The 17,279-nt window shown below is 36.5% G+C and overlaps 1 protein-coding gene across 2 annotated transcripts; it reads left to right on the plus strand.

The window, feature by feature from the left end:
- The first annotated feature begins 398 nt into the window (after positions 1-398).
- LOC136222256 (glycerol-3-phosphate acyltransferase 9) lies at positions 399-16,932 on the plus strand. 2 transcript variants are annotated; one of them, XM_066009831.1, is made up of 13 exons: positions 399-702; positions 1,438-1,657; positions 1,800-1,857; positions 2,005-2,123; positions 2,364-2,463; positions 3,316-3,411; positions 3,548-3,644; positions 3,923-4,010; positions 4,333-4,429; positions 4,515-4,600; positions 5,268-5,387; positions 5,516-5,614; positions 16,635-16,932. In XM_066009831.1, the coding sequence occupies exons 2-13, from the start codon at positions 1,539-1,541 to the stop codon at positions 16,684-16,686; spliced, it is 1,131 nt and encodes a 376-aa protein (XP_065865903.1). In that variant the 5' UTR covers positions 399-702; positions 1,438-1,538; the 3' UTR covers positions 16,687-16,932. The 2 variants fall into 2 exon arrangements, with proteins under 2 accessions (XP_065865903.1, XP_065865902.1); XM_066009830.1 differs by having other exon boundaries at positions 400-702; positions 1,433-1,657.
- The last annotated feature ends 347 nt before the right edge of the window (positions 16,933-17,279 follow it).

A 17,279-nucleotide genomic window follows, 5' to 3' on the forward strand; every position in this document is an offset into this window, starting at 1 on the left:
TTTTAAATGTTTGACAACTAATGAAATAAGCTTCTAAAACACTTCTCTCTGCTTCTAAAATTATATATAGTATAGATTCAACCCAGCATCCAATGTAATCTCAGTCTCGATGATATCCATGACTTAGACTAGGAATAGTTTATAATAATTCATTATATATTACTTACTAATATTATTTTTCTTGTCCATTTTTATTAAAACTAAAATGGTTATATGATAGATTGAGATATTTTTTATGATCTCACGAGGCTTTCATAAAAATAATTTATGAAATTAAGTTCCTTCTTCTTATCACCTAATTTCTATTTTACTATTATTTATGTAAACAAGGAAATGATGACATCTTGATATAAAAACATGGTTTCCAAATTAATATTCAAGTGAGTAGTAGTGTTTTTTTTTTTTTGATGAATTATTTGGAACGGATTACAATACAAAAATATTTGGAAAGGTTTGTTGATTTGTTTAAAAATTGAAAAAAGAAAAAGAAAATAAGAAAAGAGGAGTGTCAGGTATCTTTCTGTGTGGTGTGGTTGGCTTTGGAATCCGTATCGTAGAGACGGAAATCAAATCCAAAACTGAAACAAAAGGAAATTTCACTCACCCCACTTCAAATCTCTGATCTATCTCCCCATTTCAAAGTCCAAATCTCGGATTCAACTCTTCAAATAGTCATCGTTAATCTCACCACTTCAACTCCAGGTTTTTTATTTTTCTTTTCTTTTTAATTTGTGCAATTGATTCCCTTCATGCTCTTTTATATTGCATGTCTCGAAATCTTTCCTCTGCTGGAGAATGCTAATATCTAGGTTTTTTCATGTATGCCATTTTTTTTATTGATTATTTGTGAAATTGTGTACCCATTTGTGAGGGGCACACATGCCATTTAGTTAGCTGATGGCGCTCTCCTTCCATGTCTTCCTCTTTTCCCGTCTGATACTGTTTCAGTACTTTGCCTCTGGGTTATGAGTATGCAATTTTACTATCTCTGTTACAGAAAAAAGTTAGGTAGTTTCTCATGGAATTTTGTGTTTATTCAACTGCTAGCAATATTTTTTCTTGCGTTTTTGTGCTTGTTCCTTATTGTATTAAGTGTTTCTAAGCAGTTCTAATGGGAATGGTCTAAAATAAATCCCCACCAGTTCAGTAGTTCTTCTAAATTTTTTGGGTTCTGTAGGATTTAACTCTTAACTTCCACTGTGTGGATGAAAGTTCAACATCATGTGCAGTTATCTTCTGTTATTGTTTGATGGGGACTTTTTCTGGCTTATAAGTCCCTAACTGTTCTCCTTGTGATATCAATACTGAAATTAATCTGTGTAAGAGAAAAAAAGAAAACAATGGAAGAAAGACATGAATACGAAAAAAGACATGGAGACAAAAGTCACTGTTCAAGATGTGGTTTAATACGTATCTCTTTTTTTTTTACCAGCTCAGCATACAAATCAGCGAGCAAGGTTACAATAATATCAGTTTGGAAAACTAAAGGTGTGTGATAAGTTGAGGGGCACTTTGATGTATTAAGCCTCAAATTAAGAATGAGCAGTGCAGGTGAACTCAAAACTTCCAGCTCTGAACTGGACTTGGATCGACCCAATATTGAAGACTACCTTCCTTCTGGAATCTCCATTCAAGAACCTCATGGCAAGCTTCGCTTGTAAACCCCTCTCACTCTTTTCCACTTTCTTTTCTTTTTTGTCTTTAATCTTTCAGTATTATCCTGGGATTTCTCAACTTCCACACAAAGACCTTCGAGGGGTTCTGTCTTGTTTATTATTTTGCTTTGACAATTGTTTTAGGCGTGATTTGCTTGACATTTCTCCAACCCTAACCGAGGCTGCTGGTGCAATTGTTGATGTGAGTTCCTGGATGTTTTGTCATATTGAAATTATTTATACTAATTCAGACCTACATGATTGAGAATACTTGGAGTTCTTTCAATCATATACTCTCACTTACTGCATTTTTGTCTTTCTTCTAATTCATCATAGTAACTTTAAACAGGACTCATTTACAAGATGTTTCAAGTCTAATCCTCCTGAACCATGGAATTGGAATATATATTTATTTCCCCTGTGGTGTTGCGGTGTGGTTTTTCGATATGGGATTTTGTTTCCACTCAGGTTCTGATTTCTAAACATGACATATTACTTTATGTTGGATAAGTGAATACTTTTGATTTTCATGCTCCATTGACTTATTATGATTTTACAAAACCTTGACATAACATAACACAGAAATCATTGTATGCACAATATTCAGACTTTTGGGCTTCTGGAAAATACTTTGATTGCGATAAGAATCGCTACATCAATGGATGCTGTTGTATTTCAGCTCTCTGATGTTCTTGATGAAATATGCAGGGCTCTAGTCCTGGCAATAGGTTGGATAATTTTCCTTTCAAGTTACATTCCTGTCCACTTTCTACTGAAAGGCCATGACAAGTTGAGAAAAAAGCTAGAGGTACCAGTATATCTCTTGAAGTTATTTCTTTTTCTCAAGTTTTATCTTTTATGCTATACTACCTTTTAGTGTTCAAATTATCTTCTTTTATGTGAAAGTGTATTGAAAATTCTGGATTTGCACATTTGAATGTTCTGATATTTATCTTGTCTAAATGAAAACTACTTTTGTTAGGCTAAATAGACATCACTTTTCAGCTGTTTAAGTGCCATCTTCTTTTACTTTCCTCCATATGGAAGTCCATTCAAAGTTTGGATGTGTATATTTTGAAGGAATTTAGCCTGATATGCAGATTGTTTAGTTTTGTTCTGCAATTGTAAGATAAATTTACAGTTTCAGGGACATAATATTGGATAGAAGATACCTGAACTACCAGATATCTCTTGGATGATAGAATGTAGAATAATATGACAGCATCCACGGCTTGGGGCTGCTAATTCCGCTGAAAGTGTCAGGACAGGCCATAATACAATCATTAAGCCCTCAATTTTGGACTTCTTTTGTTCTTTTTCCTTTTTTGTGGTAATGACTTAGCTTGGACTTAGTCATATGGAAATTCTCTAATTTTGCTCCACCCTTATTAATATTTTGTTGGATAGGTTTTACTTGTATCTTTCTAATGGTTGTTCATCGCTGTGCTAAATAAATAGTGTTTGTTTGATGGATTAGTATCAAATGGTTGGATTCAGGTGGAGCTAAAAAAATGTTATCCTCTTGTTTTTCCTGTAATCTGCATAAAAATGAGAGTGACTTGTTATGGCTTCATCATTTGCACTTGGATATCTGTTTGTCTTACATAACTAGCTTTGTTGCATGTTTCCGCAACTTAATTTCAGTTTTCTTTCATCCCAGAGGTGTTTGGTGGAGTTGATTTGCAGCTTTTTTGTGGCATCATGGACAGGAGTTGTCAAGTACCATGGGCCACGACCTAGCATTCGACCTAAACAGGTTTTTTAAAGTAGTATTATCTTATAACATTTATGTAAATTTGGGACTCTCTTATGGTTTTTAAATCTGAGCACGTGCAAGTAATTTGCGTAAGTTTGCATTCTGATATGAGTTTTTTCTATCATGATTTTAACAGGTTTTTGTGGCCAATCATACCTCCATGATTGATTTTATCATCTTAGAACAGATGACTGCCTTTGCTGTTATAATGCAGAAACATCCTGGTTGGGTTGGTAAGTCATAAATATTTTTTTTCTGCAATCATTGATACAGCTTTTAAATGATTGAAGCAATGTTTTTTCAATAATTATTATATTCAGTGTATGGTAAAAGAAAAACCAAATTGCTATAAAATTGTATTCAACTGATGAAGTCCAATGGAGTTTTATATATTCATTTGAAAGGTTTGATGGTAGGATATCATTGCATAGCTTCACATTTATTTTTGAAAGATTCATAATTGGAGAATGGGATGGGATCAGTGATTAATTAATTTTTGCTCTCTATGCAGGACTATTGCAAAGCACTATACTTGAGAGTGTAGGATGTATCTGGTTCGATCGTTCAGAGGCTAAGGATCGTGAAATTGTAGCTAAAAAGTAAGTGAAAATGCAGCAGGGGAATTTTTTTTTTTTATCGCTGCTCTGGTATGAGGGCGAGCCTTGGCGCAACGGTAAACGTTGTTGTCGTGTGACCAAGAGGTCACGGGTTCGAGTCTTAGGAGCGGCCTCTTGCCAAATAAATTGGCAGGGGAAGGCTTGCCCCCAGTACACCCTTGTGGTGGGACCCCTCCCCGGACCCTCGCTCAGCGGGGACGCGTAGTGCGACCGGGCCGCCCTTTTTTTTTATCGCTGCTCTGGTATGTGCATCATGATTATAATTGTGTACATGTTTCAGGTAATAATAGTATACATGTTTCAGGTTAAGAGATCATGTTCAGGGGGCTGATAATAATCCTCTTCTCATATTTCCTGAAGGGACTTGTGTAAATAACCACTATACTGTTATGTTCAAAAAGGTATTGGGAATTAGAAAGAACACTTGTTACTTGGTCTCTTTCTTCCTTTTTGACCCTGAACCTTTGTTTCCTTGGTGATTTATAGGGTGCATTTGAACTGGGCTCTACTGTTTGCCCCATTGCAATCAAATACAATAAAATTTTTGTTGATGCTTTTTGGAATAGCCGGAAGTAAGGATCTCTATGTTATGTTGTTGATGTTTATTTTGTTAGAATCTTTAGAAAGATCATTAAGTCTTGAACTTTCATTTTGATATTGTTTTTCTAAGTTTATTTTTTATTTTTTTTTGCAACAAAAGCTGTTTACTGGAAATGCCTTCATTCAAGTTGAGTTGAACTAGATGGCAAGATATGTTTCCTTGAAGCTAAGAGTCATTAATTTTTGGTTCCTTGATCGAAAGGATATTTTATAATCAAGTTTATAAACCATGTCCTATTGACTCACCATGTATAGAAACCATGTTACACTAAGATAATATTTTTGGTGGATATTCCATATACTTGTGTAGTAGTTCAGCCGAAAATGAGAGGTAGAGAAACCTCTATTCACAGCTCAGCATAATTGGCAGAAATGATAAAAAAAAGAAAAAAAGAAAAATGATCATTCCTGATAAAATGATAAAGGAAAGAGAGAAATGATTAGTGCTGATAATGTTGGAGAGTATATTAGCAAAGTACCCTTCCTTCTGTGTTATTTTTTTTTTTTTTTGCTTTCTAGAATTGTTATACATGTTTCTTTCTTCTTTATGCTAAATGTTTTGTTTATCTTATATTTTTTAATTTTTGGATACATGATTAGTTATCAAGATGTATTATTATGCCCTTGTTCATTTTACAGACAGTCCTTCACAACGCATCTACTGCAACTTATGACATCCTGGGCTGTTGTTTGTGATGTCTGGTACTTGGAGCCCCAGAATCTGAAACCAGGTGAAACACCCATTGAGTTTGCAGAGAGGTAAATTACTTTGTTGCAAAAATTATCAGAAAGTTTTTGAGAGGTTGAGTTAGTGTTCTTTGCAAAAGAAATTTATTTTATAGAAGCTTTACATTACACTGCTGATTGTTTTGAGTATTTCATTGCAGAGTCAGGGACATAATATCTGTACGAGCAGGTCTGAAGATGGTTCCCTGGGATGGATATCTTAAGTATTCTCGCCCTAGCCCAAAACATAAAGAGCGAAAGTAAGTCAAAAACTGCTTCTAATTTAAATTTTCCCTAGTTTGTTCAAATAGCATACGAGGGCGAGCCTTGGCGCAACGGTAAACGTTGTTGTCGTGTGACCGAGAGGTCACAGGTTCGAGTCTTAGGAGCGGCCTCTTGCCAAAAAACTTGGCAGGGGAAGGCTTGCCCCAGTACACCCTTGTGGTGGGATCCCTCCCCGGACCCTCGCTTAGCGGGGACTCGTAGTGCACTGGGCTTCCCCCTTTTTTTTCCGTTCAAATAGCATACAAGTTTTCTTCCTCTGTTTCCTGGTTTTAGCTATCAATTCATATTTACTATTGCACAGTCAACAAGATTTGTGCCAGCATATGATATGGATCGTTCTCTGACAGCTCTTTATTCTTGTCAATAACACTTCTGCCTTTACCTGTGCCTGTTAGTGGTGTACCTTGAAATGCAATTTCACATATGGTCTCTGTTGATGCTTAATTAGTTCTATTGCTGGTTTTAGCGTTATAACCATATCATTGCTTATTTCGTCATTCTCTTCTCCAAATTATGCTCTACCTAATTCTGCATTGCAGTAGATGTTTTATCTTGGGGTGAGATGACTTCTTCAAACATGATTTTCTGCTTGAATGGAATGATTGAACTCCAATAATTGCTGAATGAACCAATATGAAATTATTTGAAGACTTGAAATATAGAACTTTTAAGTCTTGGTGTTAATATTTTGCGATTGCACAAAAGTGCATCGTCCTAAGGAAGAATAATTACCATGACATCATCTTTCAAGGAGGATAATGTTTGTAGGAGTTTAGAAGGTGCTATTGGGAGCAGAGGAACACTAAAGGCAATCTGAAATTGGAAAGTAGGAAGAAAAGATCTTAAACCATAGTTATCAAAACTCAGGCTCAAAAGGTGAGCTCTGTCCAAGAGGCTCGTGCCCGAGTGTACCTTTTTGAGCCTAGGGCCTTGCTAGAGGCACACCTAGGCTCAAAGTTAGAAGCTACACATTGTATTTTGGGATCCCTGAGCTAAAAATAGGGTGTTTTAATCTTTACCCTTTCCTATGTATATGATCTACGACTAAAATTGAATTAGACTTAAAATAATTAAATGACGAAGGAAAGAAGATTTGGACAGCAGAATTATTGTAAAGAAAGAAGAACACAAGAAAATGCTGCTCCATTTTGAAGAGTTTATAAATATCGCAAATGGAGACTTCAGTCTTGTTGAAAAGTAGTTATTAGACTATTAGTTGATTAACCTAGGATTTGGTTGAACTTTAGTTTTTAGATTTGGAATTTTTTATTATGAATTATGATTATGGAAGAGTTAGTAGTTCATTTGGAATTTATTTCATGCATTTTATGATTATGATTATGGATAATTGGATATAATTTACTATTGGACTATCCGTTGCATTCTAGAAATGTTAAAATTGTTGTTATATTTATGATTTTATATATTAATTTTCTTTAGTGTGCCTCGTGTGGCTCAGGCCTAAGGCTCAATCGTGCTGCTCAGGTGCGCGCTTGAGCCTTACACCTAGGCTCCAAGGCGACCTCCTGCCTTTAATAACTATGATGTTAACAACAATGAAACTTGTACCAAATAGTCTAATTCATTATAAGTAAAGCTTGGCGGTGGGAATTGGTTTAGGAACATATCGATGCTTAACTCCCAAACCTCTTAGAGGCACATTCACAACACATTGTTTCCAAATAGTTAATTAGGAAAAATCCACCAATGTTTCACAATACTTGAATCCTTCCTGTTTCAAAACTATCAAATTTAGTCCTTAAAATTTATGTTAAATCTAGGCTTTGATTGTTTAACTACAAAATTCACTTAAGTTAGCACTGACATTTTGAATGTCATTCCACTTTAATGGCAATTGGCAACTTAGTTCTAAGGTCCTAATGTTTATGAAGTTCATTTTAGATTTCAATTTGATAGATCTGGTCCTTCAAACAGTTTTTCTTGTTTCCTGTGGAAGAATCCAAATTTTCCATTTAATTCTCATTAAAAAAGATCAAGTGCCTCTTTAGTTCTCCTTGTTTGAGTGTAACTAGACATCATGGCACTCCATGCAAGATCATCATTTCCACTCATTTGGTGTTTTGACAACATTTTCATTTTGTCTACCTCACTCATTTTATTTGCACACAATTGATAAGTATGTCCTAGTCGAATACGATTAGGAACCACATGTACTAGTTAGAGTTGGTTTAGGTTTTATCAAATTTGATTGTGTGTATATATTGATGTGTTTTGTTAATAAAGGCAAGCTTGAATTATTTTAGAAATAGATTACTTACATGGTTTTTGGGAGGACTTAGAGGAAGTGGTGCAACAGGTTCCTAGGGATGAAAAGATGGTACTGGGGTGATCTCAATGGACACGTGGGTTCGGAATTCGCATCAGCCTATGACTTGAGTATCATGAACACATGGTTTATGAAGAGAACATCCCACTTAGTGACTTATAGGAGTGGCGGTAATGCGAGCCAAATTGACTTGGAGAAAGAGTTATATTGATTGTAAGGTGATCCCTGGTGAGAGTACGACAACCCAACATAGAGTAGTGGTGCTTGATTTTCGAAGTAAGAAATGTATAAGAAAACGAACACCACAAGTGGAGACTAAGATTAAGTGGTGGAAATTGCAAGGGGAGAATCAACAAAAATTTGTGGATGAGATGACCAAAAAAAATATTTGGACTTGTAATATGGATTTAGATATAGATTCGATATGGACTAAGATGGAGCATAGTATAAGGGAAGTAGCGAAGGAAGTTCTAGGGGAATCTAAAGGTAGCATGCCACCGTGTAAGGACACATCTTGGTGGACAGAAGAAGTACGACAAGCAGTAAAGAGTAAGCGAGAATCCTATAAAATATTGGGGAAATGTAAGAGTGATGAGAACTACGAAAAATACAAAGAGGCTAAAAGGGAAGTAAAGAAGGTCATACTACGAAAAATACAAAGAGGCTAAAAGGGAAGTAAAGAAGGTCATACGAGATGCTAGAGCAAAGGTGAATCGGGATTTGTATACAAGATTGGATACGAAAGAAGGGGAAAGAAACATATATAGAATTGCTCGGATGAGAGATAGGAAGACGCGAGATCTCGGAAAAGTTAAATGTGTGAAGGATGTGGACCAGAAAGTCCTAGTTGGAGATAAGGATATCAAGGAACGATGGAGGTCATATTTTGATGACTTATTTAATGGAGATCGCAGACAAGATGTTGGAGATATAAGTATCCCTCACGATATGATAAATCATGAATGCCTGCGGAGAATTCAAACGGGTAAGCAGTAGGACCTGATGGCATCCCTATTGAGATTTGGAGATGTTTGGGAGAGAGAGGAATCGAATTGTTGACGACGTTCTTCAACAAAATTTGGAGAAACAATAGGATGCCATCAGAATGGAGGAAAAGTATCTTAATCCCTTTGTATAAGAACAAAGGTGATGTCCAAGATTGTGCAAACTATCGAGGAATCAAATTAATGAGTCACACTATGAAACTTTGAGAGTGAGTGATCGAACAAAGGCTAAGGAGGACGGTGAAGATCTCGGAAAACCAGTTTGGCTTTATGCTGGGAAGATCAACTATGGAAGCCATCCATCTAATGAGACAATTAATGGAGCACTATCGAAATAAGAAGAAAGACTTGCATATGGTTTTCATTGACTTGGAGAAAGCATATGATAAGGTACCAAGGGAAGTACTTTGGTGGGCCTTGATAAGGAAAGATATTTCGCGGAAATATATTGACATCATAAAAGACATGTATGAGGGAGCATATGGTATCATATGGTATCAGAGCTCTAAGAGTTTAATTCCCCGATATTTTTTTCCCAATCACTTTCTCAGTTCGATCTATCTCTTTCAAGTTCTCAGGTCAATCTATCTAGTTCTTTCTATTACAGTTCTTTCCCAGTTCGATCTCCTTGTTTCGTTCCTCCCTCTGGTAAATGTTTTTTCTTTTCTCCTTTCCCAACCGTTCTAGTTTCTCATGATCATCTGTTCCATTTTTTAGTCCTAATCGATTTCTTTTTTCTTTCTGATCAGTTCTGGTTTCTCCAAATCATGGCAATTCGAATTTCATGCCTAATCAAATTTTTGTTAGTCAATCTAACGCCTAATATAATTTTCTACTATGGAAGAGCCAACTAACCAATAACTTGAAAGGAGCACGTTTATTTTCCACATCTCGGCCTCAACTCCTCCAAAAGGCACGTATGTAGATGATTGGGAAGCTCAGAGTTCCCAAGTCCTCACTATCATCTATGGTTTCGTCTCTAATAACATGCTCCCACGGTTATTGGGTTATGAAACTGCCAAAGATGCATAAGACAAGCTTCGTACGACCTTTGCTGAAGGCACTCGTCCTCAAATTCGGTAGATAAGGCTAAAATGTTGTTTGATGAGTTGGCAGCTTTACAAAATCCTACAAGTATGGATGATTTTGTTGATTGAATAATAGCAGGACTCAAATTTACTTGTAGAAGAAGCTCGACTCGAGCCTATTACTTAAATATCTCCCTATGTGATCAGTATGTTTATCATGGGGGATTTGACAATCGGGGACGAGGGTGTGGTTGTGGACGGTCCAACGGCCAAGGCGCGTCCGACGAATATGGACAACAATTTTAGCTTGGACGTGGCAATTCAAATTCAACGGCGTTTAACACTGATTATTCTGCAATCACATGCTATAACTATAATGTAACGTGAAGGTACACTATTCCGGTACTTTATCTTCACCAAATTTCAACCAAAGCCATCGACATAACAATCAGCTAGGTAATCTTGCAACTGCTAATCGAAATCTGCCTTGGGTCATGGATACCAGTGCTACTCATCATTTCACCTTTGATTTGGAAAATCTCGCCCTTCATTTCCAATATCACAGTCCCGAGGAAGTCACTATAGGTAATGGTTCTAAACGGTAAAAATCTTAAATTAAAAAATGTGTTATTTGTTCCTTCGGCTTCTCAAAATTTAATCTCTGTTAGATCTCTTTCCTCATTTAACAATATTTCTGTTGAATATTTTGCTAACTCATTTTTAGTAAAGAATTTCGCAACGAAGGAAATCATCCTCAAAGGGGTAGAGTAAAGATGGCTTATATTATCTTCCAAAGCTTCAGTTCTAGTTTCAATAAACTTTGATGCTTTATCTACGGGGCATGTTCGTATAAGTCACCCAACAATTTCAGTTGTTAGAAAACTCATTTCTTCTAATGTTATTTTAGCTTCAGATAACTGAACAATTCAGAGATCCTCTTGTCCTTATACAGAAAACAAAACAATTGTGCTGAAAGAAAACACCGTCATATTGTTGAAACTGGTTTGGCCCTATTAAATCATGTTCGTTTGTCTGTTTCCTTCTGGTCTTATGCGTTTGATATTGTTGCTTATGTAATCAATCGATTGTCTACGTCCACTATTAATTTTGCAATTCCATATCATTTACAAACTTCCGAATTATTCACAAATGCGTATCTTTGGTTGCTTATGTTATCCTTGGCTTCGCTCATATAGTCCACATAAACTTGCATCTCGGTCTACTAAATGTGTCTTATTGGGTTATAATCTACTTCATAAAGGCTATAGTTGTTTTGATCCTATCTCATGAAAAATCTATATCTCACGTCATGTGTTATTTGATGGACATGATTTTCCATTTGAGGAGCTGAGAAATAAAATCACTGGTATCCATGGCTCGACCCACATTATTAGCAACTCCTACAATCATTGTTCTTCTCCTGATACATAATTCATCCACTTCGACTCCGTCTGTGACTGGTTCTGATGGTGTAGCGTTAAAAATTCCCGCAACATCACTAGTCTGGCCTAAACATCATCACACCGTCGTATCGTCTTCCACACAAACTATCAACCCACAAAAGTCACTACAGACTACCCGTCGATAGGGGCAATTAAGAATCTGATTGCTATTCACGCCCTCTGTCCTCCATTCCAATTGACCTAGAGCTATCATCAGATACACAAATTAGTGTTTCATCTTCCCCACTAGTTCATGCTCTTCAGGAACCTCTGTCTCGTATTCATTGGATTGGATGGTCACTAGATCCCAAGTTTGGGACATTAGAACCTGGGATACCCACTGCTACAATATTGAGAGAGCCTGCAACATTTTTACAAGCTTCAAAATCACAGGAATGGAGAGATGCCATGGGATCAAAGTACAATGCATGATGGTAAATGGCATGTGGAGCTTGGTCCAACTACCTCCAAATGCGAATCTAATTGGCTGTTAATGGATTTTTAAAATCAAAACGAAGGCGGATGGCAACATAGAGAGGTATAAGGCACGGTTAGTGGCCAAGGGTTATCATCAGAGACCTGTGAAGCACCGATACTTCCCGGAGGTCACCGTACGCGTATCCGATACTCCGGGTGCGGGGATTCGGCGGGATACGTATGGGACACGCCCGGGAAGTATCCCCTTTTTCTTTTTTCTTTTTTTAAATGAGGGGACACGCCGGGGATGCTTCGGGGATACTTTAGGGTTTTTTTTAAAAAAACTTTGAAAGTATAAGGGTTTTTTTTAAAAACTCAGAAAATATAAGGATTAAAATGAAATAATCCCAGGATTAGTAGTATATACATAATACAGGCACGAAATCGATTGAACCCTAAACTAAAATTGAAAATCTCTCGTGTGCTTTTTTATGAATTATTGACTTGAGAGTATTATTTGTGTTTTTATAATGACTTTATGAATATGATTTGTGATTTATATATTTATGTATCTTTTGAATTTTCATTATAAATGATATATATATTATTAATTATATATAAAATTTGCCGTATCCCCGCCGTACCTGTATCTCATAAATTTTAGAAATGCCGTACCCGTACCCGTACCCGCACCCGTATGCGTACCCGTATCGGTGCTTCATAGTCAGAGACCAATCAATTTTCTATTCGGACTTTGGGACGACTACATTACTTTTTGGGTGTTGAAGTTGAATGGAGTTCCATGGGGCTATTTTTGCATAAAACCAAATATTGTAAGGCCATTCTTGAAAAGTCAAATATGCAAAGTAGTAAACCGGTTTTGACCCCGACAAATCCCACTGACAAATTGAGCACCATGGATGGTGCATTGTTAATTGGTCTCGACATTGTACAGAAGTTATTGGGTAGTCTTCAATATATCACCTTTACCCATCCTGACATGTCTTTTGCGGTAAATAAAGTCTCTCAGTATATGCACATGACTCGTGAATCAGATTGACTTGCTGTCAAACGTATTTTGCGCTACCTAAATGAGACTTGTTCGTATGGGTTAACATTGCATCGAGGTGACAGCCTTGGCCAACTACAATTGAGGTGGAGATCAAGATGATAGAAAATCTACGAGCGGGTAAGCTGTTTTTCTAGGCAGATGCCTCCTATCTTGATCCTCACATAAGCAGCGGACAATTTCTTGATCATCCACGGAGGCGGAATATCGGTCGATTGCATCTGCCACATCTGAGGTAACTTGGATACAAATGTTACTCCGTGAAATTGGATTCCCCGTAACTTCTCCCATCTTATGGTGCGACAATTTGAGTGCAGTTTATTTAACTGCCAACCCTCTGTTCCATAACAACAGTAAACACTTAGAAATTGATTTCTATTTCGTCCAAGATAGAGTTCGTTCCAAGACACTAGTTGTGCGATGATCAAATGGCGGATGTCTTTACCAAACCAATGCATTGCGGGAGGTTTCATTTTCTTCGTAACAAGCTTGCAGTGTGGTCCCGCCCAGTACATCTTGAGAGTGGTAACAAGTACGTCCTAGTCGAATACGATTAGAAACCACGTGTGCTGTCCTAATCGGTTTCGTGTTCCTAGTAGGTAGTATGGGTACAAATCTGTATAAATAGTTGGTTTCCTAGTTAGAGTTGGTTTAGGTTTTATCAAATCTGTCTTTGTATATATATTGATGTCTCAGTAGTGTTCACATGGACCTTGGTGACCACATGAAGTTGGTAATTCCCGTTAGATCTAGGCTGCTTAAAATCCTAAGATGGAATTCAAAGCATCCTAAGGATTTGATTTAATCAGACTAGATCTAATGGTGAATGACCAAATTCATGTGTTCATCAGGTCACGTGAACACTAGTGATTGATGCCTTTTGTTTTGTTCATAAAGGCAAGCTTGAATTATTTCAGAATAAATTACTTGCAACAATTATTTAAGGCGCAAGACACATTAAGGCACCAAGGGGGTCTTGGAGCCTAGGCACAAGGCTCAGGCATGCGCCTGAGCAACCCAAGGCGCACTAAAACAAAATAATATATAAAATTATAAATAACAACACTTAGCATTTCTAAAATGCAACAAATAGTTCAATAAAAACGACCTTAATCATAAAATGCATGAAATAAATCCCACTGAACTACTAAGACATGATTATAATTCATACTGATAGAGTTTGCATTTTATAAATATGTTCTGAGTGTCTATAGAGTACTATATAGTTGCGTGAGTGGATGAAGAATGTAATGGGTATTGCCTAAAGAACAAAATAATTGAAGAATGTAGTGTCTGTGGAGTACTGTCCATTGTGTGTGCATGTGAGACAAGAGAATAATCAAATTTAATGCTAGCAGAAGAAGAGGAACGCTCTGTTTTGCAGTAGAGCTGTGTCTTCCTAACCCACTGACACAGAGAGAAAGAGTGAAAGAGAGAGAAGCATAACATAAGAGTGGCTGCTGCATGTGCTTGTGGCCAGTCTCCTTCAAAGAATCGAAGAAATAGAAGAGTGAATCAGTAAAAGAGTGAATCACAGGTCTCTCTTGTGCGTGTTTTGTTTCTTTTCAATTTTTTTTTCTCCTAATTTAATCCCATCCATTTATCATACGATTGAGATTAGAACAACTTATTATAATTCAAAACCCTAAAAATTACTATACTTGCGCCTAGGTGCGCTTTAGACAAGGCTACAGGCTCCACAAGGCGAACCCCAGGTGCGCTCGTGGTGCACATCGCTCGCCTCTCTGCTGCACAGGTGATAAGCCCTGAGCCTAGTGTCAGCCGTGCCTCATTCAAGCTCAGTCTTGTGCCTTATTACCCCTAGGTGAGGCTCTGTTTAAAAGGCGCTCGCCTTGTGAGGTAGCCTGGGCTTCGTAGGCTCTCCTCAGGCGCGCCTCTTCTACATCAGGCGTTTTGAATAGGTTATTAATTTTTTTTTGCTCTCATTAAGATAGAAGGTTGATTAATCTCAACGGTTGTCCTACTTAGCAAACTTAAATCTAAACTGTTGATCCAAGTAAAGAAGGAAAAACAAAAGCAACTCCTCCTGTGAGAGCTAGGCCATTTGTGTCACTTATAGATGAGGAGGAGGAAATTGGAGATGAAAATGATAATGAAGAGGACCATATTAATCTTGATGACGACGATTATTAGTTTTTTTCTGTTCTTTTTGATTGACAATGAGTCGTGTTTATTAGTTTATTAGCTTTAGTTAGGTTTAAGTATATGAAATTAACTTGGTGTTTTTGGCATTTAATATTATGTTTCAATGTGGTTTTGTCTTGTTTGTGGGTTACAAGTGTGTTTTTTAGTTCACCGTAATTTGTGCTTTAACTACTAATACAATATTAGTAAGATTAGTATCAAATATTGGGTGCCTTCTATGCTTACTTTGTTTTTGACAAGGTAAGCTTTACTTTGTTTTTTCTACCATTAGACGAGCTTACTTTATCAAAGTTCATCACCATCCAATGGTAGAAAAAACAAACTAAAACTTACTTTGTTAAAAACAAAGTAAGCATAGCCCAACCCTCAAATATTGATATTTAGATTTTGTATGTAATTTTTTTTTTCATGTGCTGTGCCTGATTGCGCTTGAGCCTTGCTAGGGCTGTAAATGAACAGAGCCGCTCATGAGCGGCTCGGTGATCGATTCGATAAAAGCTCGGCTCGACTCGGCTCGATTTGTAAACGAGCCGCTCGTGAACACGATTTACTGGCTCGGTTCGTAAATGAGCCAAGCTTGAGCAGGCCAAAGCTCGGCTCGAAAGCTCGCGAGCAGGCTCGATTAGAACATTTATGAACAAATTTTAGTTTTGTGTTAGTTCACAAATATCTAAACTTAATATTATTTCATTTGCTATTAGATGAGTTCGTTCACAAACATAATAAATGAGTAATAGACGAACTATTTGTAAGCATCTTGTTTATTTATTCACGAACTTTGCTTGTGAGCTTGTTTATCTGCACATTAAAGAGTTATTTGCAAGTAAACTTCACAAATATAATTAACAATTTACTCACAAACAATTCATGGTTAGATAATTTTCTTAATGAACCAAGTCCAAAAGAGGATTTTGGACTCGAAACAAGCTCGAAACTCGGCTCAAGCTCGTTGAGCAAGCCAAAGCTCGGCTCGGGCTCGGCTCGTTAATTTTATAGCGAGCAGAGCTTGAACAGGCCAAAGCTCGGCTCGGCTCGGCTCGATTACAGCCCTAAGCCTTGCGCTTAGGCTCCAAGATCCCTTAGTGTCTTAGTGCGCTTTGGACTTTAATAATTATGATGTTTACACATCTATAAGCCCATATATACACCACTCATAGTTCCATATTAGCTAATCTTCTATGTTATCATTTATTATTATTCTTATTCTTATTGTTATTATCTGTCGTGTGTGTTAATGTTTTTTGCATTTAATTGGAATTGAGGTTCAAACATGAAAGTGCTCATGTGAAAAGTATGATCTTTTGATATTGTCTAAAAAAAATAAAATATAAATGAAACTACTCTTCAGTAGTCCTGGAATTTTTATTGTAAGAACATGTGAAACCGTGATTAGATTATTTTTAATCAACATCTTCATGGTTTTCAGTCAGAACTATATCAAATGGAGTATAATTTTCTTAAAATTTGTTGCTAGAGTCTGCATTTTCTTGTATTATATATTGAAATTTTCAGGGAGAAATTGCAAGTAAAGTAGTTTTTGATTTTAGGAAACTTGAAATTAATATTGTATTTTGTATGTCAGGCAACAAAGCTTTGCTGAGTCAGTGCTACGTCGTTTGGAGGAAGAGAAGTGAGGTGTAGAGTTGGTGTTAGTTGTATTTATAAGTCAATGTAGGGTATGATATGATCTTTAGCAGCAGTTAAGGTATGGATATGAAAAGAAGCTACATTTTAAGAAATTTGAAATCAAGTTTGTCATATTTTTCTGTGGTTGGCTTTCACAAAGTAAACAAACAATAAAGCTCTGGAAAAGCATACGTTATTGTAGCTCCATTTTCATTTTTTTATTTAATATATATATGCAGAATTGTGTTGATTTATAGGTGGATGTCTTGAGCAAAACAGTCATAAAGGTCATACAAATAGTCTTGAAAGTTTTTTATTCTTCTTCTAATGGAATTGAAACTAGATCGATATAGCCTGTTGTTATGGTTAATTTTGTTCCTGATTGACGTCTTAATAAACTGTGTAAATGTGTATAGTTAATCCCAGCATCACAGAGTAAGCTAGGGTAGAGTTTAAGGATATTTTTAATTATTATTCTAATTAATTTCAGTTTAAAAGCAACTAACCATAATTTGGATTTGATTATTTAAACTAATTGATACCCTGAGAAATATTTTTAGAAAACATTTTTTACACGGGGATTAATATCATCTTTTGGCTC

The sequence above is a fragment of the Euphorbia lathyris genome, chromosome 3 (assembly GCF_963576675.1).
Source record: "Euphorbia lathyris chromosome 3, ddEupLath1.1, whole genome shotgun sequence".
Classification (NCBI taxonomy): domain Eukaryota; kingdom Viridiplantae; phylum Streptophyta; class Magnoliopsida; order Malpighiales; family Euphorbiaceae; genus Euphorbia; species Euphorbia lathyris.